The 25,020-nt window shown below is 45.3% G+C and overlaps 2 protein-coding genes across 5 annotated transcripts in view; both read right to left on the bottom strand.

Moving 5' to 3' along the window:
* The window catches only part of LOC101778315, a 7,585-nt gene extending 2,053 nt beyond the window's left edge, over positions 1-5,532 (bottom strand). For 2 of the 4 annotated variants that reach the window (XM_004955868.2, XM_022823796.1), the window contains exons 1-3: positions 5,174-5,532; positions 4,979-5,052; positions 4,810-4,872 (exon numbers count right to left, since the gene is read on the bottom strand). In XM_004955868.2, coding sequence (XP_004955925.1) covers positions 4,810-4,872; positions 4,979-5,052; positions 5,174-5,495 — 459 coding nt within the window. In that variant the 5' untranslated portion in view covers positions 5,496-5,532. Of the gene's footprint in view, positions 1-1,334; positions 4,579-4,809; positions 4,873-4,978; positions 5,054-5,173 lie in introns of those variants that run through there. The other 2 variants (XM_022823795.1, XM_022823794.1) reach the window with 2 other exon arrangements.
* Positions 5,533-24,040: 18,508 nt separating this feature from the next.
* LOC101762112 (transcription factor TCP13-like) lies at positions 24,041-24,656 on the bottom strand. The gene is made up of 2 exons (XM_004959080.1): positions 24,628-24,656; positions 24,041-24,521 (listed from the first exon to the last, which is right to left on the bottom strand). The coding sequence occupies exons 1-2, from the start codon at positions 24,654-24,656 to the stop codon at positions 24,041-24,043; spliced, it is 510 nt and encodes a 169-aa protein (XP_004959137.1).
* Positions 24,657-25,020: the final 364 nt, after the last annotated feature.

Here is a 25,020-nt window from a genome sequence, read left to right on the forward strand (position 1 = left end):
GACCAGGTTCAATGGAGATGGCGATCACCATAGAAAACCGGCCCATACTATGTCACCACTGATGAATGCTACTCTGTTTATGTTATACTTCTGCAGGTGTGATGTTAGAAGTAGAACGATCCCTCACAAAGTTTAAGTTAGTATGCCCTCCCCAAGTAAAATTAAACTTCGCACCCCTTTAAAATTGGGGAGAAAGCTCGGTATCCCCCCCCCTTCTCTCCCGTGGGTCTAAAATTCCCCCCCACTTTTCCAACTCCTCTCTAGGGGTCTCCCAGAAACTTCCAAAACGGGGGATCCCCCCCCCCCCCCCCCCCCCCCCCCCGAGCCCGCTCCACGCCGGTTTTGGCCCGAGCTGGCATCCACGTCGACCCGAGTCCATCCACGTCAGCATAACGATGCCGTCAGGCTGCGTCCCTCCCTATCTCTGTCGGCAGCTCTCTTTCTCCGCCTCCATCTCTCTCTCTATCTCTGTTTCTCTCTCTCTCTCTCTCTCAGTTCATCCAGGTGATTCCCCATCGGGTAAACTCCAGGCGACGGCTGCGGAGGGAGATGGCGAGCGCAGCAAGTGGGAGCTCGTCCCAGTTGAGCGCGTCTTCGGTCCCCAGCGCCGGAGATGATGGGATTTGTTGGTCCCCTGTTGCTTATCAGGAGGGGCCACTGGACTACGAGCCAGCCATTTACTGCAGGTGCAAGAAGAAGGCAACAAGATGGATTTCCTGGAGCATTCTGAACCCTGGGAGGAGGTACTTTGCATGCATGAGACGCTGGGTTGGTATTTGCTTCATCTTGGTTTGTTCAGTTTGATTTTGGTGTGGAGCCGCATGTTCAGTTTGTGTCCGTTTGTGCAGGCTGGGGGATGCAAGTTCTGGAAGTGGTATGATGATGACAACACCTCCCCTTTTGTCAAGTAATTGTTGATCGATTTAAGGGACAAGGTTTGGGGTTTGGCTAAGGAGAATGCAAAATTGAGAGCTTCAATTTCAGAGGCAAGGGCACAGATCGACCAACAGCTTGTTCAGAGAGAAACTGATTGGAGGACAGTAGCAGAGAAGGAGGACCAAGTCATTGCACTCAGTGATAAAGTAAAGAAATTTCAGAGATATAGAGTGCTGCTACTGTAAGCATTATTTGGTTATGTTGGTGTTGTTCTTGGCATGATGTTTAAGTAGTAGGTTCAGTGGCATGTTGTGTTATCTGAAATGCTCCCAGTAATGTACAATGTTATGTTACTGAATGAGCAGTATGCCTACTTTTCAATTAAAGTGAATGAGCAAGGTTGTCCAGCATTATTTTCTATTTTTCAAGCTAACTGAATTGGTCCCAGCAATGACAAATGAAGTAGAACAGGTAGCACTGCATAGCACTGGCATGCGAGCCATTAGTTTGGCATATTACAGAAAGTAGTGGCCTAAAGTTTGGCACAAATTGGAGCCATTAGTCTGGCATATTACATGACTTAGTAGCCTATAGTCTGGCCAATTACATGACTTAATTGCCATCAGTCAGGCACATTACATCATTTTTTGGATGGTTCCTGGGCATTCACTCTTGCACTTGCAGTCCCAGATGTGACATTAATGGAGACTTTAGCCCTACCCTGTGATGATGACTCACAAATGTTATTGTCAACTGAGTCACAGTTTGATCCTAGCTTCATCCATGCCCTGCTCCAATGATGTGGGGCTGTGTTCATCACTGCTTGTGCTCCTTCAGGTGTCTTCTCAGCCAACTCAGCTCTTGCAATATTGAACAGAGTGATGCATGGAGCCTTAGCACACTTCCAGAACATCTTTTGGTATTCCTTTTTCTTGAATTTCTTCCTCCAATTAGCATAGATATGCCTAGCACAATTTCTATGCTCAGCTCTAGGAAGCCAGGATTGAACTGCATTTAGAATCCCCTTTTGCTGATCTGAGACAATAACCCAACCATCTCCATCTCCAATCCCCAAGTCTGTGCATAACAAATAACAGAACCAGACCCATGAATCATTTGTCTCCATCTCGACAACAGCCCAAGCAATAGGATAGATTTGATTGTTTGCATCCCTACCAATAGCACACAATAGCACACCATAAGTTGCTCCTTTGAAGAAGCAACCATCAAGACCAATTACTTTCCTACATCCAGCCAAAAAAACCTTCTTGCATGCATCTAGGCACACATAGATTCTCTGAAACACAGGATCATGAAACTCTGGGTCCAACCTTATAACAATTGTGCTGCCTGGGTTACTCCTTAGAAGTTCTTCCTGGTAGTCATACACTCTGGTGTACTCACCCTTTATCTTATCCAACCATCTGCCCATTACAATAGCCTTTGCTCTCTTGCACTTAGACAAACTGACATTTGCAAACATTTCCTGCTGAACTGTGGCTTGAAGGTGATGTATGCTCCATGTTGGGTTTGCTTTAATCAAACTTTCAAACCTATCTGCAATTCTTCTTGATGTCACAAGTTTGTTATCTCTCCTTTTGGGACATGTGTGCTCATCATTCAGGCTGGTCACAAGCCAACTATCTGATAAAGTAGTCTTCTTCAAAAGGCATACCCATGGACACATGGGCCAATCACATATAGCTCTGACCCTTTTTCCTTCATCTTTGATAAATTTTAAAACCTTCCTTACAGCAATACCATACTGAATAATTGCATCCTTGAACTGTTTCTTATCACTGAACTTCATTCCTAAATCAAATTTAGGGACAACAGCCTTTTTGTCAAACCTGGGAAAATTGTCTCCTTTCCTAATAACCTCTCCATCAGAGCCTCAAATGATTCATCTTCTTGATCACTAGAGTTACCACTAGATGCGGAATTGCCATCTTCAAGGCCACATCCATCAAGTTGGTCAGTTTCATTAACATGAGCATATGCAGATATAGCACCATCTAAATTTTCTAGATCTCCAGACTTAACCTTCTTCTTGAATTCCATCAATTTTGCTTTAATTTCCACTGCTTCCTCATCCTCTTCTGAAGAACAACAACCACTGGGAAGGTACTCACTATCTGAACTGCTGTCCATTTCTTGTTCCTCCCCCACCTCACTGGAGCACTTCTATAGGTGTAGACTTGACTCCTCTAGTTTGATTGGGTTGCCTTGGATAGCGCTTGTCTTCTTCTCCCCAATGAATTGCACTTCATCTGAGCTACCATCATCAACATCAATAACTGTTCTTCCTCCCATCTCGTTTGCTTCACCATCACTTCTCTCATCACCTGCGAGTGCTTCCAGTTGCATTGCCATAATTCAACAAACACATCTGCAATCTCTCTACCTGTGATAACATCTGACATTAACAGGCACACATTGTCATCATACAACAGCCTAAGCCCATTGCCTAAGTCTTTACCAGGACACAACCAATGCAGCAAAACATCATCTGAACCCACTCCATGATCCCTCAGATGGCCATGATCTCAGGTAAAGAAATTAAGTCTTGATCTATGTAAGACATTCCTTCAGACCCACAGAGATAGTGCATCATCTTCCCATCAAAGAAAAACTCTCCTCCAAAATGAAATCTAACTGCCAGCTTATCCATATCACCCATCTAGAAAATAGCAGATCCAGACCTTGGTCCCTAACCAAAATCATAAGAATATAACAGATCTACAGCCTACGGAGAAGAGGACTCACCTTAATCCACGAGATTCTCCTTCTGTCCTACGGCATTTGCAACAGAGAAGCCCAAGGGCAGCCGCCAGCTTTGAGGGGCAGCGTGAAGGGGAAAGTGAGGGGCTGCTTCTTTTATCTAACCCTAATCTGACATGGACGGGCGCGGGTCAACATCGATGCCAGCTCGGGCCGAAACCGGCGTGGAGCGGGCTCAGGGGGGAGGGGGGGGTTGCCTGGTTTGGGAAGTTCGGGGGGGTCCGTTAGACGGGTTTGTAGATGGGGGTTGAATTTTAGACCACGTGAAGAGATGGGGGGTGTAATCTGGACTTCTTCCTTAAAAGAATCTAGGTTCCCATTTTGCACCCCAATGGTAGGTCACCCCTACCTTCGTTGCTTCCCACATCCTGCCTAGTAAAAAATCACCTTCAGACAACCAGGAAAGCTAAAGAAGTTTGTACAGCACTAAATTGGTCCTTGTAGTGCAGTCAGCTTTAAGCGGGTTGAGTATATTTACGTTACATTGAAAAAATCTGTATTGACACATTTATGATTGTTCTGTTTAGTGATTTCAGCCTAAACCCCCAGGAGCATTTTCTACTATATTCTCACTCAAGGTGTCATTTTGACCAGTACCAAATTTTTGGTAGGTTTCAAGTGTTGCCATTGCAGTTGTATGTGTATTATATTACCATACTAATCATCATACATACAATATTGACAGATGGTGGCGTGCTCATAAGTCATCACAAAACCTATCCCTAAGTAGACAAAAGTTAGAAGATGCCATGATAAAATTGCATCATGTTAAAGAGAACTATGAACGTGGAAGAAAGATGATATACAGAGGTTGTAATGCTGGACATGATGGAAGATTGCAATGAACAATGTGTTTGAAGTCCATTGGCCTTGTCCTATGAATTTTTCATGTACATAACCAGGCTTGCAGTTCGGTAGCACCTGTAATTTGCAACATCTGCTGGTTAGGACTCCAACTTTGATGCTACTATGTGCATGTTTTTTTTTTCTGCCACAACACATGGGCAATAGTTGAGGCCTTGAGGGTACATCGCATGAGGTGACATAGAATTCTGTGGCCGTAGAAATCGCACAGGTATTAAACTAGTTACTGAAAACAAAAAAAAAAGACAGGACAGGGAGCAGAATGAGGCAATGATGCCAAATGCTAACCTTCAGCGTCACCAAGAGATCGCCGAGGCCATTTGGCTTGCACGATGTCACCACCCCGGCCACCTGACAACAATGTAAAGCCCCAAACGGTCAATGCACAACGCAGTTACGCTCCAATCGGACAAAATAGCCATCAAAATCGAAAGCTTGGCATGCGCCGAACACGCACCAGAGGTGCTCGACATAATGTCTCCTCCTTCTTGATGGCCTTGATCCCCGGCTGCTCCCATGCGCGGTCCCTCCCTGCATCCCACCAAGCCCGCAAAGGTGGACCAATCACACACAGAGAGATTTTACTCGGTAAGAAATGAGAAGAAAGCTCATCAGCGGCGAGGCCCGCGACATGCTCGGAGTTATCCCTCACCGAGGAAGTGGAGCGCGCAGAGCCAAGGGGGCAGCAGGAAGTCGGCGTCCGGGGCCCGCGCGTCCCCGCGTCCGAGTGCGGCGGGAGGCGAGCCGGTGGCGGGGCGGAGACGCGTCATATCCTGGGCTGCGGCGGCGGCGGGCTCGGGGATGCGGTGGTGGTGGGAGGGATGCGGGGGCTCGTCCTGGTGAGGGTGGGCGGTGGGGGTGCTGGAGCAGGGGCGGGGGAGGCGCGAGGTAGAGGGGGGACCGAGGCGGATGTCGGAGTCGTCGACGTCCAGCGCCTCCCACGCGGCGGCGGCGGAGTCTGGGAGTTGCGCCATGGGAGGGATGGAGAGCAGGCGGCAACTGGCGGCGATGTGGTAGTGGGTCTCGTTTGTTTGTGACGAAGCCGGCCCAGGGTCGGGGAAGTGGCCGACCGGCTGGGCTTTTCGGTTACCTCGCAGATCGGCATGGGCCTGGGCTCGGTGCACATCAGAGGCCCATGTGTTAGAAATACTTTGGCATTTTGTTGCTAATATAAATATTTAGAATCTAGGATTTATGTAGGAATAGGATCTACTCCCTCCGTTCCAAATTATAAGTCATTTCAACTTTGGAGAGTCAAGACATCTCAAGTTTGACCAAATTTATAGAATAAAGTATTAACATTCATGATACCAAATAAATACCATTAGTTTTTTTATTAAATATATTTTCATAGTATATCTATTTGGTGCCATAAACCTTTGTGATCCTTTATATAGTTTTGATCAAACATAAAATGGTTTGACTCTTTAAGAAAGTTAGAATAACTTATAATTTGGAACGGATGGAGTAATAAAGCTAGGTGTAACTAGCTATAGTTCTCCCGAACACATCCATTCTTACCTTGAAATCTAGAAGAAAACCAAAGTACTTTAAAAATCCTTAATAGAGAAATAGTTTGACTAATTGGAGAAATTCAAGGTCTCAACTTGCAAGTCCACCTTGGTTTACTTATTTACAAAGCACTTTAAAAATTCTTAATAGAGAAATAGTTTGACTAATTGGAGAAATTCATGATCTCAACTTGCAAGGCAAGTCCACCTTGATTTACTTATTTAAGCTTAGCAAACAATGATCATCCTCCCACTCAATTAAAAAAAAATAGAGAATGAACAAGTTCAGATCGATCGATCACAGTGCTTATTCCAATGCACATGCCTTTCAATGCATTTAGTCTGTTTTTTTTTTGAGAAGGAACGTAATATAATACCCCGCTCCAAAATCTGTATGCTTTTCCTGTTTTCCTATGGGAAGGGAAGGAATGTACTGTAACAGCCCGCTTCAAAATCTGCTTGCGGCCTAGCTCCTCACATGGAACGTGTCCTCATATTCATAGCATCTCTCCTACACTTTTCGTTCTCGCTTCATCACGTCCTCATATTCATAGCATCTCTCCTACACTTTTCGTTCTCGCTTCATGTAGATAAGTGCTATGTTTGGAACGCTGATCCTCACCCCCTAAACTTCCAAGGAGCTACTAAACACACTAGCTACAATCATAACTTGACCACATGGGCCAACAACTACTAAGGAATATTAGGTTAGGGTATTACATTCACCCTATTTTACTTAAGGGCTCACACCCTTATCACCTCACCACATATTAGCATACTCTAAGAATCACCACTCGGTACATAGCTATGCCATGGGTCTAGCCACACGCGCACATGCATGTCGTGGATCTAGCCACACGCTCACATGCAGCAATTGTTTATGTTCTGAATGCCATTCGTAACCTCGCTTCAAAATTTACTTATGGCCCAGCGGCATGCGGCGGGCGGGCGGGCGGGCGGGCGCGGGGCGCAGGGCGGGCGGGCGGTGCGGCTAGCCGGGACGACGGGCGGCGGGCAGGCGGGGCAGCACGGCGAGCTGGGGTGAGGGGCGGCGACGGGGCGTTTTCTTTTCCTTGAATCGAACCGGTATGTGTGTAACGAGTGGCAATGGTGGGTAAATACCCACCAACTTCACGAGGAGGTTAGTAAAGGAGGTTTTGGAGCACCCCTTGAGGTACTCAAAAAAAACTTGGATCTACCCCCTGCTCCACCTTTTTTCTGGAGCCGGAGTTGCTGGAGCTAGACGCATTTGGCTGCGAAATTTTCGGAGTTGGTGGAGTGGAGCAATTTTTCGTGGAGTGGAGTGCTCCCAAACACCCCCTAAATCCGAGCATGACTCCGATCCAAGTAAAGCCCAACTTCCTACAACATCATAGCTTTGTGGTGTGGTGTGGTGTGGTCTGGCGTGTGAAGTGCATGTATTGATATATGGTGGTGTGTACTCTCCTTTAATTATTTCTTGCGGGATAAAACATTTTGACGTTGTTACCTTGTGCTACATCTGTTTGAGCTTTCTGATGTGTAAGACGAGCACCTCTGACTACGCATCAGACATATTCTGATGACCCTAACATCATGGCTGGACAATGGGGTACCATCTCGTGAAAGGTAGCCAAACTAAATGTCCGTGATGCATTTATCTAATAGTAAGAATCAATTAAATGTTATACTACGTAGTAGTACCCATACGTACCAAATTAAATCAATCTCCAGCTAAATTTTTTTTGTCTCAAATTAAATCAACTTCTACACATAGCTCCCTCTTTTATTCACAGCATCACGGAGTTGCAACAACATATGTAACGACAGCTATCTAATGAATGCATGGGGTTGGGATGCATCGAGAAACCCAGCTTCTTAGGGAATTATTTTATCCTGCGTGCGAATCGCCATCCTCGCATCCAAGGGCAGTGAGAGGCAGGCGGGCAGCGGAGTAAAGACACGTCATATCTAAGCGTCGGTGCCTCGGTGGCACCGGCGGCAGGACTGGGGATGCAGTGGTGATGGGAGGGGTGCGGATTTTTGTCACGGTGGGGGTGGGCAGTCATGGCGTAACCTAGCGCGTCCTCCCCGGCAGCGGCGGCGGTGGGGTCTCCATGGAGGGAGGGGAGGGGAGGTAGCAATTGGTCCCAACGTGGTAGTGGGTTTCATTGGATGGCGCGGGAAGCCTTCAGGAACTGGTCGACTAGCTGCCCTGGGCTCGGTGCACACTACAGGCCCATGTTTACGTGTGCTGGGTTTCGCTTCGACAGATTCTGGCATTATGCTGATATGGATATTTAGAATCAAAATCAAAGATTTATGTTAGAATAAGGATCCATATAAAGTACTAATAAAGCTAGGTGTACCTATCCATAGTTTTCCCATACACATCCGTTCTTTCCATTAAGATTAAAAAAACAAAGTACTTTAGAAATGCCATCATAACTGTAAAACTAGCCTGTATAGAGAAAGTTTGGCTAATTGGAGATATTCATGATCTGAACTTGCAAGGCAAGTCCACCTTGGTGTACTTGTTTGAGCTGAGCAGAGACTGAGCATCCTCTCTCTCAAAAAAAAAAAAAAAAACAGAGAATGGTCAAGTTCAGATCAGTGCCGACTCCAACTGTGAGCGTTTCAAGTAGTCTTTTTTTAGGAGGAAAGTACTTAAGTACTCCCTCCGTTAGTTCATAGACCCATGAGTAATTGGTCAACACGAAATCCGAGCCTGACTCCAATCTGTGGCCAGGAACCTACGCATCTAGTGAAAGACCAACTTCCTACTAGCAGTACTAGGTCATAGCTTTATGGTGTGTTGTGTGAAAAGTGTATGTATTGATGGGGTGGTGTGTGCTCTTACCTAAATAAGCTTTTTCAAACATTTAATAATTCTCACGGGACAAAACATTTTAACATTGTTATCCTGTGCTATCATTTGTATGAGCTTAAATTTTTTATGCTTCTTAATTCAGATTCGTCATCAAATGAGTTAATCAAGATTATTCATTTGTTTATTTTGCATTTGAGGAGTTCAGCATCTCGATCAATTTGTTTATATTGCGTTTGATGAGTTCATCATATCGAGATCAAGGAGTTTTAGCATATCTAGATCCAACCTTGATCACCTTATTTCCCTATAGTTAGCACTGAATTTCCAACTGGACATGGGTAGTGGTAGGGGTAGTAGGGACATGCTGTTCTATATTTATACTATGCAGTATAGTAAAGACATTTAATTTATTCTCATTATTAGATAAACGGATCACCGACATTTAGTTTTTCCTGGCTATGATTCATAGATATATGGATGTGCTGGTCCTACAGATCAGAAAGGTACAATGTCCAGCTAACCTCTCTTGATTTCCAGACGCGCGGGCCCATGCATGACATATAACCGCGTGTGCTAGTGTTTGATATATACTCCACTGAAAGGGCCATGAAGTCATCTACTCTAGCACGCTTTAGAAAATTTCTTAGATGCATGGGCAATGCAAGTTGTCTTGAAAACCTTATTGTTTGTGCACCACATATATCAACACATTATGGGATTCGGATGCATCGTGAAATTCAGCTTCTTGAAAAAATACCTTGTCTTGCATGCAAACCATTTAAACACTCAGGACATTGCAATGCAAGGCCATGCCAAAAGAGATCAAAGCACATGGTGGTCTCCCGGAGGATGACTGTTGGCGCAAAATCAAACCGAATTCAGGAGCCACATCATTTTGTAGCCTAAACTTCATTGCCTTTTCATTTCTTGACACTATATTCCAGTGAACTCAATCCGACATTCTGATCTGTAAAATAGCACGAAAAGGATGACAACTTCCTAGGAAGGTTCCAATCCTTTTTCTAATGTTCCAAATAACATCCTCCAGCTTCTATGATGGAATTGTCCCATATTTCTAGTTAAAGTTGGTGTTGACCAATTAATATGTAGAAGAGCTCTTTTGCTTCACTGAATAAGTAAATGCAGAGGGTTGCCATCTTCCTCTTTTTCATGAGAAGATTCCCATGAACTCCACTACATCCTTTTTCTTGTTCTTTCTTTGGTGAAGTGTGCTATATCTGATGTTATATCTGCTAGCTACATCTATGTCTAGTACATACTGTTGGCACCGTTTGCATAAAAGTTCATGTTTACGAAGCAGCAGCAAAAAATTATGAAATAATATGTCTCGTGATAAACCTTCAATTAGAATAACACGCATATTTCCAACAAAAATGATGTTTGGTTTTGGTTTCATCTTTGCAATAATAAACAGTTTGGTGCACTGCTGAATAGCTGGGTTATTGGCTTTATGCAGCGTAAATCAATTTGTTATTGCACTACCAAGCCACCCAGCTGGGTTCCTAGGTATAGGAGGGAGTGACTTATTGGAATGCTCTGACGGAGCATGAGAGAATTCTTCATGCCATAATCAGGTCCGATCCTGACACCATTTTCTGCATGTATCTGAGCACAATGTTTCCTCTCCTCCGATCTGTTGTGTTCTAGTGTTGGGTGAGCTGCACATCCCTATCCCAAAGGAGCTTAAACAAAATATGTGGAAAACTACAATAATCTTTTTAGTTTTTAATTGAAAGCAACAAAAGCACACCCTTTAAGTTCCTGTAAAGTGATAGACCTTTTTAGTCTTGTTAAACTTTTGAGTTACTAGGTGCTTTTCAGTTTCAAGGCCTGTTTGGATACACCCTCATAAACTTTAGGACACTCATAAAGTTTATGAGCTAGAAATTGCTATTCCTAAAATTTAGGAGTGAGGTGTTTGGATGGACTCATAATTTTTAGTATGTTAGAGGGAAAATGACTGTTCTACCCCTAATTAAGGAGTAACTGCCGGTCCCTTTCTAGCGCCAGGTCCTCTGGTTTTGGCGCGAGCGAGCGCTTCTTCTGGCGTGGCCCGAGCAGAGCGCTGCCTAGCGCGCAAGTCCTGCCTCTGGCGCAGAGGTGCTGCTTGCCGGTTTTTTTTCCGCCATTTTTTTTTGCCGGCCCTTTGCTGCCGCCTTTGTCAACTAAATTCTAGTGGAATGTCAAAAAACAGTAAGCACAGTCCATCGTCATTGTCATTACAACTCAAAAAATACAAAACCTCTACAATCTATTGAACAAACCATTAGCTATACTATCACGAAATTGGTTCATATTTTGATCTCCGTCTGACTCTTCGGTATTTCCCTCATGTCCTTCAATGCTTGATTCTTCGGTCAAAGGAACAAAATTTTCATCACGATCACACATATGAAAGGCCCTATCCGCATTATCGTTCTCCCTAATGAAATTGTGAAGCGCCATACATGCTACTATTATTTTGCTTTGCTTTTCAATTGGAAAACTTGGTGTTCCCAATAAAATCCTCCATTTCATCTTCAAAACTCCGAACGACCTCTCAATAACATTTCTAAGTGATGAATGCGCGTAATTAAAAGTCTCCTTCATACCTCTCGGATTTGGGCCACTCCAAAACTCAGGAAGGTGGTACTTCGTACCTTTGATGGTGCAAGATACCTCGGGCGGTTAGGATATCCAGAGTCTACTAGATAAAACTTTCCTACAAATTAATAGAGAATATGGTTAGCAATATTGGCATATAAATTATTTTCAAAACATTATTGAGCAAAGTTGTACGTGGAGGAGGGTGTGGATACTTGTCAGCATATTTATTTAAAGCATCACTGAATACTCTCATATCATGAACTGATCCAGGCCATCCACTAACAACAAGTGTGAATCTCATGTCGAAGTCACAAATGGCAAGCACGTTCTGTGTAGGGTATCCATGTCTGCCCGTATGCTGCACCACCTTATTACTTGGCACCACAACTGGTACATGAGTCCCATCTATAGCTCCTATGCAATTGTTGAAATATGGAGCATACCTAGGGTTTCTCAACCTCTGGTGAATTGTTGTAAACTGAGGGTCCTTTGGCCTAATTATATCTACTGCTAGCCTAATAACACATGACAAAACCAAATCAAATGTGTGGCTTATTGTTTCCAATGACCTTACAAACCGATCCGCAACTTGTCTTAGTGACTGGGGTGCACCATTTATCCATAAGAACATAGCTAAAGCCTCCATCGTTGACATTCTTCTAGTTCCCCTCAAACCATAAGACTCAACCAACAGGTCATGAAGTTGGTGAAACAAAGTGCAAGACATCCTAAACATGTTGTAGCATGAAGTTGGATTTGATAGTGTCTCTTGCACCCATTTTATGCCTGGTACAGTGGGTACTCTAGGTGGCCCTTTGTTGAAGTAAGTGTCATAGTACATACCAAGCATTATTGAGGACTCCATAATCTCTCGATTCCTCTTTCGATGTATGATTTCCATCTCCATGAACTTGCATGCCATATTTATGAATTCATCGTCAAAATTTCCTTCACCATCATCCTAATTAACCATTACAAAAAAAAACAGGCATGCATTAGTCAAACAAATCCATAACAAGCACATTACTATTGTAGCCGAGCCATGTTCACAAGCTAAAATCAAACATGTTCAACAAAATCAAATAGTCCAGTACTCAAACAGCCACATATTCAAACAACCACATATTGACTCAACCACAAATTCAAACATCTCACATGATCACAAATTCAAACAGGCACAAATTCATGTTCTACCAGCCGAAATAACATGTTCACAAACCAACAATTCAAGGTTCAAACAACCACATAAGTTTACTACTAAATTATAATCTAAGTTCTCCTTCTTGCACCATCTTTTCAAAAAAGCCATTCTAGCCTCTGCATCATCAAGGTTGCAGAAGAATTCCTTGTTGAATTTATCCTTGCATATGTCCCAACAAGCAAACATTTCAGCACTGTCCTTCCTTGCACCACAATCTAGTGCTAACTGTTGGCATCTCCTAACTTCATCTGCCACTGAATTGGTGTTCATCTTCTGCCTCTTATCTTCTGTGAATTTGACAATTGATGCACCAACATTCCTGAAAATACAATGGGTCACATCATCCTTCTTTGATTGTCTGTTGAAGTAATTAGTCACAACAGTGATTATTAGGCTTCTTGATTTCTTGGGAGGGCTAGTAGCATTTGATTTGGTGCTTGCATTGGACCTCTTCCTGGTGTTTGAGCTCTTTGGGCTGTCATAGAAAGAGGCAGGTTCACCATCACAGTCCTCTCCACCAACTGAAGGGTCTCCAATGTCATCATCTTCACCATCTTCTTCTTCCTCCTCCTCCACTTCTGGAATGTATGTTGTGCTTCCATCAACTGCAGTTTCATGAAACATTTCTTCAAACTGATCTAAGTACTCTGGAGCACCATGCTGCAACTTCCTCAAATCAGGACGTTTCTGCAAGTGACATGTCATTCTAAGTCAGGAGCACTACATCCTGGAAATTAAAGGGTTAGTACAAAATTTATCTCTCACCTCTGTGTGTAAATCCCATCACCAATTTGGAGCTAGCACTGTCCCATCTGAATTTCTACCTAGACCTGATTCCTTCTGTAGACTTTTCCAAAAGGTATATAACCTTTTCAATTGATCTCTTCTATTCCTAAACTGTCCAAGATCATGCTTCAAACCAGTAGCCATGTAGTACTTTTGCTGAATTATCTTCAACCCTCTAGTGGACATGTTGCCTTTGGGACAGTTTCCTTCTCTAATTTGCTCAACTGACAAATCACAGAATATTCCAGTATTCCTTTCTATCCACTGCGCTTTGTCATTTTTAATCTATTGGATACCAATACAAAAAATTACTGTATTGTAATAAACCTATAAAGAACAGTGAATTTCAAGGCAACACACAAATAGCAATCAACAAAGTAATACACCAACTAATTCAGGTAGTATATAGTTAACTATTTCAGCAACTATTTAATCAATTTATCTAGACAGAATTTCCACAAATACATGAAGCAACATTTTCAGGAACTCACAAATTCAACATCTAACAATTTCAGCATATTACAATATCAGTAAGTCACAGATTCATGAAGCCACTAATTCATCTAGCCACTAATTCATGAAGCTATGTCATGCATCAAGTCACAATTCAAACAATTCACAATTTCAGAAACTATGAAGTTCTAAATGGACCCTAAATTCATACTATCAAGTCACAGATTTTACCTTTGAGGCAGGAAACACAACTTCCACAGCTGCATCATCAACTACATTGTGTTCATAGGCATCAAAAGCATCTTCTGGAGGGCCTGAATTTCCTCCACCACAAGCACCACCTCGACGGCCTCCTCCACGACCTGCACTGCCAGAACCACCACCGCGAAACAATGATCTTGCACGCCCTACTCCACCTCTGCTACCAGGCCCCCTGCTGCCGCCGGCCATCCTGCTGCCGCCTGCACCTTGACTGGAGCCGGCCGCCTTGCTGCCGCCAGGTCCTGTGGTGCCGCCGGCCCCTCTGCTCGCGCCGGCCCCTCTGCTCCCGCCGACCCCTCTGCTCCCGCCGGCCCCTTTGCTGCCCCCACCACCATTGTGAGCAGCGTGTAAGCCAAGAGTACGTCTACCGCGGCCCTGGGGAACCACATCTCCCCGAAGGTACTCTGAGTATATGCTCAGATCTACGTACTCCTCAGCCTGGGAATTGAGGTCCAAGTTCTCCAAGCCGTGATGGGGGGCACCGGAAGACTCGGACTGAGAGAAAAAATCGATTTGGCAGGGGGGAATTTGTGGATCGGGCTGGGGGAACAAATCCTCCAATCCATCTCGTCGTTGCTCGCCATTAGGAACCGACGGAACTCAAGCACGGCGGAGGACTGGAGGGGTTGAGGAAATCGTGGATCTTGTGGAGATGGCGGCGGGAAAATGGGGAGGAGGCGGCGGGGAAATAGGGAGGAGGCGGTGAGGGAACGAGGCGGCGGGGAAATGGGGAGGACGCGACGGGGAATTGGGGAGGAGGCGTCGGGGAAATAGGGACGAGGCACCGAGGGAAGGAGGCGGCGGCGAAATGGGGAGGAGGCGGGGAAATGGAGACGAGGCGGCGGCCAAATGGGGAGGAAGCGGCGGCCAAATGGGAACGAGGCGGCGAGGGAAGGAGGCGGCGGCTAAGGGAGGAGGCGACGGCCGGAGGAGATGGCGGCGGGGAAAGGTGGATGAGGCGGCGAGAGTAGGAGGCGGTGGCCAAGGGAGGAGAGGGTGGCAGCGTAGATGCGGCCCCGGAAGGGGATGGTGGCGGTGGAAGGAGTACGGGGAGGGCGGAGGGAGGAGATGCTGGTACGAGGAGGAGGCGGCGGCGGAGGGAGGAGGAGGCGGCGGCGGAGGAAGGAGGAGGTGGCGGAGGGAGGAGGAGGCGGCGCAGATGCGCTGTGCGGGAGAAGAGCGGGGGAGGAAAAGGATAGGGTGCGACCGTGGAGAGAGAAGGGAAGGGGTAACAGGGGTAAAGGATGGGTTGGGGACCACTTTTATGAGAAAAATGACCCATTATGATGGTTTGGTCCTCCTAATGAAAACAACACTCCTAAACATTATGAATGCACTTTTATGACACCAGTTTGGATGCACAAGTCCTAAAAGTGACTTAAAAGTGAAGTCATAAAGTTTATGAGGTTGTATCTAGCCCTGTTAATTGGGTTGGGTTTATTGGTTTTAATGGTTTGATTTATATAATAAGTTTATTTGAATTGGTTTATAATGAGTTGGCCTGCTAGATGGTTTGGTTTGGTTTGGGTTTTACAAATAAATAGTTTGGAAGGTGTTTGGGGTGTGTGGTATTATTTTTGGATCTAAAAGACTCTCAACCCGTGGGTTGAGACCCATTAAGAACCCAAAAGCCTGGAGCCTCATCTATCAAGAGTCGGACCCTAAAAATAAAACCTCGCGTTCACACCTTAAAATTTTGGATAAATTGATCGAAACTTGTTACAGATGAATTAGTTTAACAGTCCGCTACTGTATGCAAAGTAGTACGGCTGGACTTACATGTGGGGCCCGCGTCAAGAGTCGGACCCTAAAACTAAAACCTCGTGTTCACACCTTAAAATTTTGGATGAATTGACCGAAACTTGTTGCAGATGAATTAGCTTGACAGTCCGCTACTTTGTGCAAAGTAGACTTACATGTGGGCCCCACGTTAAGAGTCACATACAAACTCAAAAAAAAGTTAACTAATGGATTTTTATTGGGTACCTAATGGGTTCTTATTGGGTTGTAACCATATTTGGCAAGTAATTTGTATAACTTATGCAATGGTAAGTTTGGGGTGGTGTGGTGTGTGATAGTGGAGGTTTGGTTTAGGGTGGGTTATATTTATTTTCTTATGAGAATAGATTGGTGTGGTTACAACATGGGTTACAACCCAATTAACAGGGCTAGTTGTATCCAAACAGGCCCTCAGCCGTGTGCTGAACAGTACAACGTTTATCTAGTGCAAATTAAGTGAGTTGTTCCTCGAAGGTCTGATGTGAATTGTAAAAGATGAAAATAGATAAATGAAGCCTCCACATTATGAGCACTGCGCAGTTTATATCTCAGCACAATAACTACCCCCTATGTTCTCTCTATGTTCCTCGAACAAAAATCTTTTTTTTTTCCTGAACCATTTCTAAACACAAAAATAAGTTATGGAGTTAACCAGTCACCATCTTTTTCTTCTGATCTGCACAGACGGGTAGTGGACACAGCATGCAGTAAAATTGTCTGCAGAGATGCACATGATGCCTCACTGGCGGGACAACCCATATATATATATACAACATTGGAGAATCCCTTTCAACTACTTGCCTGCACAGTTGCTGCCTACGCCGGATGCCATGAAAAACAGCAGAAATAAAATGGGATTAGGAAGCATGGGGAAACCCAAATCTGCTGCGAGGGATTATCCTTTCTAGGAAACACTAACCCAGCTCTTGGGGGCAACACTTGGCCCAAATTCTCACCACTGCTGCTGAACGCAGTGAATCCGCAGAGCTGCAACAGATCAATGATGGTTTACTTCAGAGACGCGGCAGAGCAAAAATTGAGCTTTTTCTGGCTGGAGAGACGCATAGATCTCAAAAAAGCAAAAATTGAGCTTTTTCTGGTTGGAGAGACGCATAGGTCTCAAAAAAGCAAAAATTGAGCTTTTTCTGGCTGGAGAGACGCATATGTCTCAAAAAATCCAATTGGGACTAACTAATCGAGACCTTTAGTCTCGGTTATTCCACCCGGGACTAAAGAGGTATCTTTAGTCCCGGTTCATAATACTAACTGGGATTAAAGGGTTTTGCGCCAAAAAAAATAGAAATCCCCGGGAGGCTCCCACACACATGTATCGTTCAAGAATGGGGGATGGAGTCATCACATTATCTTTGACTAATGCTGAGTAAGTATTATATTGCAAAAATTTCTGAGGAGGCAAAAAGACAAAAGAAAAAATGAGTTCAGAAAAAGAGAAAAAAAATAAATAAATAAAGAAAAGCTCTTGCCTTGGTGTGTGGGAATTTGAACTCGCAGCTTGCTTACTTACCATCTCACCTACACAGCACATCTGATTGAGTAGGGGATGCTATTCTTTTATATTCACCCGTGAGGGATCCTTTAGTCAGGGTTTGTAATACCAACTGGAACTAAAGGGTCCCTACGGGTTACGAAATTTAGATTCGGGACTAAAGTCTTTTTAGTTCCAAGTCAAAAACGATCGAGATTTTGTTGAGGATGAAAAGTCGTTTCTCTGCAAGTGAGCTCGCAACCTGTAGAAGCGCCCAGTCTAAGAGCGGTTAATAGGTGAAGGATATACTTTAGCATGTATTAATCCGAGCAAAATTGTAGACGTAGGTGATGATGGTTTGCGCTACAGTGCCTTCTTCTACGATCCCTTCAGCGCCAGCGGTGTTCTTGGGTTGTTACCGCACCTCCTAAATGCAGGACATGTGCAGCTTGCAAATCAATGCGTTTTGCAAATAAGAGAAGTGGCCAGTCCTAGAGCCATTAGTCACTGAGTGATCGGGCACCATTTGTTTTTGAAAAATTGATTCCGTAGCATCGGAAGATCAACATTTTCGAAAGATATCATTGAAAAAAGATCTCGATCACGTGAAATACCATCGAAAGAAGAATCCATTATCTGAAAATAGCATTCCATCACGGTTTGGAGTTAACGTCGTGAACCACCCGTGCAGCTCTTCATTTCTCACGCTGAGCTCGGATGGGCAATTCTTTCCCCCTTCTTTGAGCTCCGGCGGAGGCGAGTCAGCGCACGGAAGAGTGTGGCGATGTAGATCAGGAGAATCCTGGGTGGGGGCGGATCCCTGAGGTGGCGCAGGGCGCTCCCCGTCGAGGTCCCATTCCCGAAGCTTTGTGCAAGCGGCTGCGGCGCGGAGCTCGAAGTGAGCAAACACCGTGCAAGCAGCTGCTCCCGCTCGTACTAGTGCGACTCTAGGGCCACCTGCTGCTCCTCCACCTCCATCGTGCGGCAGCGCACCCAGGCACCCAGCACGTGGCTTGCTGCGGGTCAACGGCCGCGAGCTCGCTCTGGAGCTGATGCACCATCGCCGATGGCTCGACTGCCGCCGCCGCCCTCGCACGCTTCCCGCCGTCGTGTGGCTTGGCCTCGCTTCGCTGCTGATTGGAAGTTGAAATCAAACATAGCTGCATGATGCGGGGAGGCATGGCTGGCGTGAGATGCTGCTGGTGCTTCTGGCTTGGTGGGGGAAACTATCGTTGCTTCTTCAATCGGGAACAGAAATAGAAGCAGAGATCAATGGCGTGATGGTGCTGATGCTTGGCTGGCTGCTTGCTTGCTGTGTGTCCTCGTGAAAAGAGGAAGGGAATCAGTGAGAGGCCTGACCGCCTGAGGGAGAGGGATGAGGGAGCAACGGCGGCCAAGGGCGAAGACCTGCGCGGCGGGCGTTTCGAAGTGGACGGCGAGGCTCGTGGGTCGTCTTTTTTTTTTCTTTTCCTTTTTCCAGGAGGTCGTAGCTTGACGGGTTCACGACGTGACAACGAATTATGACAGAATGTTATTTTCACGGATCAATTTTTCAATGATATTTTCAATGCTATAGAACCAATTTTCCCTTTGTTTTTCCGAAAGATGATTTTTTTCTTGGATAGTTTATTCCATGCCTGATTGATGAAGATAAGTGCTGAGATTTTTAGTGCCGTGTTGCTTCAGTAATCAAGTCATAGTTTTTGTGATGTAAATCGTATTCCAACTGGATCCATGCAGAAGCAGACAAGTGGTACTAATGGGTTTTCTTTCTGTGTAGGCTTTACCCAAAGAAACAAATGATGGAGAGTGGAGACACAACAGAGTAGATGTGAGCACCATTTATCATCATTTACTAATAAATAGAAAATGGTATCATACATCGTGCCTCCTTTTCTTGTCGGCCCTCTACTGATGTTGCGCATATGCTCTGATTCTCCATTATAGTTGCGGCAGCAGCTAGCAATGACACTTGTTATGGACACACTGACTGTTAGGCCACTTGGTTATTGAATTTTAGTCTTGCCCAACGAACCACTTCATGGCCAGTATGAGCCCTGAGGTACAATGCGGTACACTTGACTTCTGCAACTCGTCTCCACTGATGAGCAACTCAGTGTTTCTGTGAGAAAGCAGATCCTGATCTAAATGTAAGGACAAACGTTTGGAGACAGCAAGGCCATTGGAAGGACATACTAGCTTCTATCCCGACGCATCCCATGGCGAAGCAGGCTGGATTCTTTTGCTACCAAAGCAATGAGCAATGCAACTCTTATAGCATGAATGAACTAAGCAATGGTTCAACACATTATTTTGTCATGTGAAAACATGAGGATATACCATTATTGCACCGTAGGATGCCAGAGTCTGCAGATATTCCTCCCTGCATGAATACCGTAAATTAAATATCACACTATTATATTACTGTGAACACTCTCACCAACACTACAAATAGAAAATGTTACAATAATTGAAAACATTGGATGCAGTAAAACTGGCGGCAGAGCTGCACATGCCTCCCTGGTGGGACGACCCAGATATCACTACCAAGGGAGCGAGGTTTTCTACCGTACCGTCAGGAAACCGTGAGACCTTTCCTATCGTTTTTTCGCTACCCTGACAGTTCTACTAAACCGTCAGGATTTCATACGCTGTTTGCTATCGGTTTTCCCCATCCGACAGGATTGCGTGAAGGTTCCTGTCGGTTTTCTTTAAACCGACGGGAAAGGTTCAAACTGATAGGAATTTCCGGTTTTGTTGTAGTATATATACAACATTGCAGAATCCTTCTGAACTACTTGCTTGCACAGTTGCACGTTTGCTGCCTACGCCGAAAACCCAATGCACTTGAGCAAATGCCATGAAAAACAGTAGAGATAGCATGGGATTAGGATGCATCGGGAAACCCAAATCTGCCTCGAAGGATTGTTCATTCTAGGAAACACTAACCCACCTTCGCGCCAAAACCTATTCCAGGTTCTCACCACTGCTGCTGCACGCACAGTGGCGGAGCCGAGGCCCGGCCACCCTGGGCTGTTGCCCAACCTCCCCGGCTACTTGCGCTTTAGGCTCAAAGGCCAAGTATATATAGAGCAAAAGGCCAGCGCTGAGGGGCAGCACCGTTGCTTCTGCTCTGGGCTCCTAGGCGTATTGTCTCATCCAGGCTCTCAAAAATTCCTGGCTCCGCTACTGTGCATGCAGTTAATCTGCAGAGCTTCAATAGTTCAGCTGTGACACATACGGCGGTCTGCAGGGATGCAACACAGTGAGAAGGCGCCGCAAGGATGTAGCTCGTACCTCAGAGAAGGGGCCAGTCGGAGAGCGGTTAGTCATTGAAGGATACCCTTCGGCACGGGTTAGTCCCAGTCAGATTGTGGACGCAAGTGTTGATGGTTTGCACTACAGTGCCTTCTACGTTCCCTTCACCGCTAGCGCTGTTCTAGGGTTGTTACCGCACCTCCTGGATGCAGATATAAGTGCCGAGATTTTTAGCGCCAAGTTGCTGTAGTAAACAAGATGTAGTTTTTTGAAGTAAATTGTATTCGAACTGGATCAAATATGGTATTGTGGAACTCGCTCCTATAGTTACTTTTTTTTTTTTGCATTTTTCCATGCTGAGCAGACATGCGGTACTGATGGGTTCTCTTTCTCTGTAGATTGTAGACGTACCCAAAGAAACAAATGATGGAGACAAAGCAGAGTAGATGTGAGCATCATTTACTGCAGAGGATATCATCATTTACTAAACAGAAAATACTATCATCGTGCCTCTTTTGCTTTGTTGCCCTCCGCTGATGTTATGCACATGCTCTGATTCTGCATTATATATCCTGATGCTTCTATCCTGAGCATCCCATGCCGATACGGTGATCAAGATGCTCTTGAAAATAAACTATTTTTGCTCACTGAAGCAGACTGGTTTCTTTTGCTACGAAAGCAATGAGCAATGCAACTCTTCGAGACTCTCCCGTGTCTCTTATAGCATGAATGTGCTAGAGCAATGGCTAAACACATTATTCTGTCATGTGAAAACCTGAGGATATACCTTTATTGCACTACTGTAGGATGCGAGAGTATGTACATATGCCTCCCTGCATGAATACCGCAAATTAAATGTAACGCTATAACTATGAACACTATCCCCAACACTACAGAAGATAGAAAATGTTACAATAAAAACACAGGGACTATTATCATCGATGTATGGAGTCAGCACATGCGTTGGGCGCAGCGCTCAGGTACCCCCCTACCTTTGGGCTGCATCACAAGCCGGCCTAGCATGAACAATAACAACAAATTAAGTGATATTTGGGCCATCCAATGGCTAGTCTGATAAGTGACCAATCCCCCACATTTATAAGTTGTGCTATTCCACTGTCAACAAGAAAGGTGGCACTATTCCCAAATGTTACAAAATGTAAGCATATATGCATTCTTCTGTAACCACATATATATTTTGACTAACGAGCAGTCTCTCAATCGAAGTGCTCCATTTTGGTTCACTTTTTTGCTGTCCTTGGCCTGTTTTGTTTCTTCGTGGATGGAAACTGCATTATTTCAATATACTTTAAACTGTTATGAATCATATGGAAATAGATCAATTATATTTGTCACCATAAGTGTTTTATAAGAGCAACTCCAGCAGACCCAGACCCTCTAAACAGCCCCATACTCCAGCAGCCCCTCTACTTAGCTTTCTATTTTAGGGAGGCCTCCAATTTCCCCCTTCCACCCTCCATTCCTAGGGGTCTCTAGGGAGCTCTCTATCCATGGGATTATTGCTAAAGTTAAAAATATTTTTATGGCTTCTAAAAAATAGAGATAACCCCATTAGATCTCTAGGGGTTTTGGTTTGAGGGTTATTGCTGGAGTTGCTAAGTAACCTATTTTTTCATTACAAGAGGACAGGTTCTTCGGAGCGCTGCAGGGTGAAGACCCGTCTGGTCGGCCTTAAGCAATTTTTGACATCTTGACTTGATGCAAAAGGACCCAATCTGCAAGATTGACTAATCATGTTCGCAGACGCTGCAAGCTCTTATTAGGATGCATTGGGATGTTACCCAAAATCTCCTGGTACTGGCTTGGCTAGTTTAATTTTATTGCAGCCCAAGGGATCCACATATGCTTGCTCCCAGCCTCCATCTGGGCCATGGTCCATGGTCCATGGACTAACGGCGGGCCAACTGCAGCTGACTGGTTTTGTTGGATGCATTGACAAAAGCGGATGTCTTGCAACTAGCGGCTAGCTTCCTTTACAGTAGGATGGAGAATAAGAGGATGTAAGGTATGAGTGCTATTATTGATGCTAAGAAGATTATGACCAAAAGATCAGTGGTATTTTGGTAATCAACTTATTAATTGTGTAACAAAAAATCCGTAATATGTTATTAACCAGTTAGTAACCAAACTACATCATGTTTAGAACAGATACACATTTACGTCACTTTGGTCATATACTACCTATGGTACTCACATTACGGTTAATTAATTTTTATATTTTCTGATTGCTCTTGTGATTTCTATTATCGTCTATTTCCTCATTTTGACACAACACAACATCTAGGTTGGTGCTAACTAGAGTATACTATATTTTTTTTGAAATAATTAATGTATACTTGCTCCATCCCATGAAAACGACAATTTTGGCATTTGAAAAAAAAATCCTACAAAGAATGCAATTCTAGAAAATGAACCACATGTGAGCCTACTTAATTACCATGCCTAATCAAGTGGCCAAAACAGATTTATCAGCCATAATTATCTTGCAGGCCATGATTTGCGCCAGCAAAATCGGAAAGGCACCGTACCTAAATAGGTAGACTTGACTAATTAATAAGGATACCTAGGTCGTTCGACAATAAATACTCCTCTCACTGTTGGGGAATGCGCCTTCAGTACCGATTCACTGGAAGGGTCCATCCAGCTACAAAAGTCTCGGTTATTTTTAGACCCGGGAATAAAGGAGTTTTAGTCCCGGGTCCAAAAACTAGCTCCGACGGGGCTCTTTAGTCCCGGTCAGTAATATCAACCGGGACTAAAAGAGCCCCCTTTAGTCCCAGTTGTAATGGCTAGGAACAACGAGGAAATTAGGTGGGACATTTAGTCCCGGTTGGAACCACCAACTTGGACTAAATCTTTAGTCCCGGTTGAAAACACCAATCGGGACTAAATGAGTGGCCTTTAATCCCGGTTGGTGGTTCCAATCAAGACTAAAGGATGATCTTTAGTCCCGGTTGAAACCAACAACCGGGACTATATCCTCTCTTTTTTTATTTCCCACCGACAGCCTTATCTCTCTCCCCACTACCTTATCCTCTTTCCCAACCCACCACCGGCCTCTCTCTCTCTCTCTCTTCCTCCACCGCTTCCTCTCCTCTTCTCTCCTCCCTCCACTGTCTGCCGCCGGCGCGAGGGGCCTCCCCGACCGGGTTGCCTGGCCACCAACGCGTGGGGCCTCCCCAGCCGCCCCCTAGCCTTCGGCCGCCGGAGCGCGGGGCCTCCCTGGCTCGCCCCCTGGCCATCGGCGCGTGGGGCCTCCCCGGCTCGGGCCCTGACCGCCGGCGCGCGGGCCTCCCATGCCGTCGGCCACGTGGGCGCGCGAGGCCTTCCTGGCCGGCCCCTGGCCGCTAGCCGCCACCGGCGCGCGGGCTCTCCCCAACTGGCCCCCCTAGCCGGTGGCGGTGTGGGGCCGGTGGCTCCCGGCAGCTACGGTGATGAGCGCAAGGATCGAGATGAGGAGCAGTGTGGGCTGGGGTGTTGGCAAGCGAAAGCATGGAGCTCGTGCTGGTCTTGGCGGCGTGGATGAGCCACACGATGGCCTTGCTAGGCTGGTCGATGCCGAGGCAGTACTGGATGTCGTAGAATTGGATGGCCGTGGGCACAAGCTGGACGTGCCGATCCCGGAGACCCCGCACCGTCACGACCTTGCTGTGCCGGTCCTTGCCCCTGGCTGCCGTGCGCCACCCAGCACGTCCGCCATGCCGCCGCGGCGGCCACCGAGCCGCCGTCCAGCGTGGCGTGCGGGCGCTTGCAGCGGTGCGCTCCATTCCTATCTCCTTCATGCCTTGCTCATCCCCAATTCTCAGTGTGCGGCTGTGCCATCTAAATCTGCAGGTGGAAATGGAATTCAGAAACAGGTTGAGTCTTCCGCACCAATCTAGAACAAATTGATTTTTGTCTTATTACTTTCTCATTTTTTTCGTTACCAACTAACCTTTCTTGTTTTTTTGCCAGCGCCTCCATCTGTTTTTTATTGTGCCCCGATGGTTATGCTTGTTGCAAACTATTTATTTTCCTTCCTTCCATCCTCTTACTTTTTTTTTGAAGGTGAATGCCAATGGTGTACAATAGGTTGTACAAAGCTCTTGAGAAGTTGTTTTATGAAATATGTTCGTAATTATTGGCTTGACGGAACACATAAGTTGATCGGAACAAAATCAGAAAAACAAAAGTTAATGGTTGTTGGCTCGGTTCTCTTATTTGCGTGTGTTTTTTTTCCTCTTTGTTAGCAGGTTGTTTTCTTCTAAATTGAATATTTTCTTATTTTTTATCTGCAATAATTTAGCGGGGGATCAGTTTTTTTTTATTTTTTTAACCTTTAAGTCCC

The sequence above is a fragment of the Setaria italica genome, chromosome II (genome assembly GCF_000263155.2).
Source record: "Setaria italica strain Yugu1 chromosome II, Setaria_italica_v2.0, whole genome shotgun sequence".
Lineage (NCBI taxonomy): Eukaryota > Viridiplantae > Streptophyta > Magnoliopsida > Poales > Poaceae > Setaria > Setaria italica.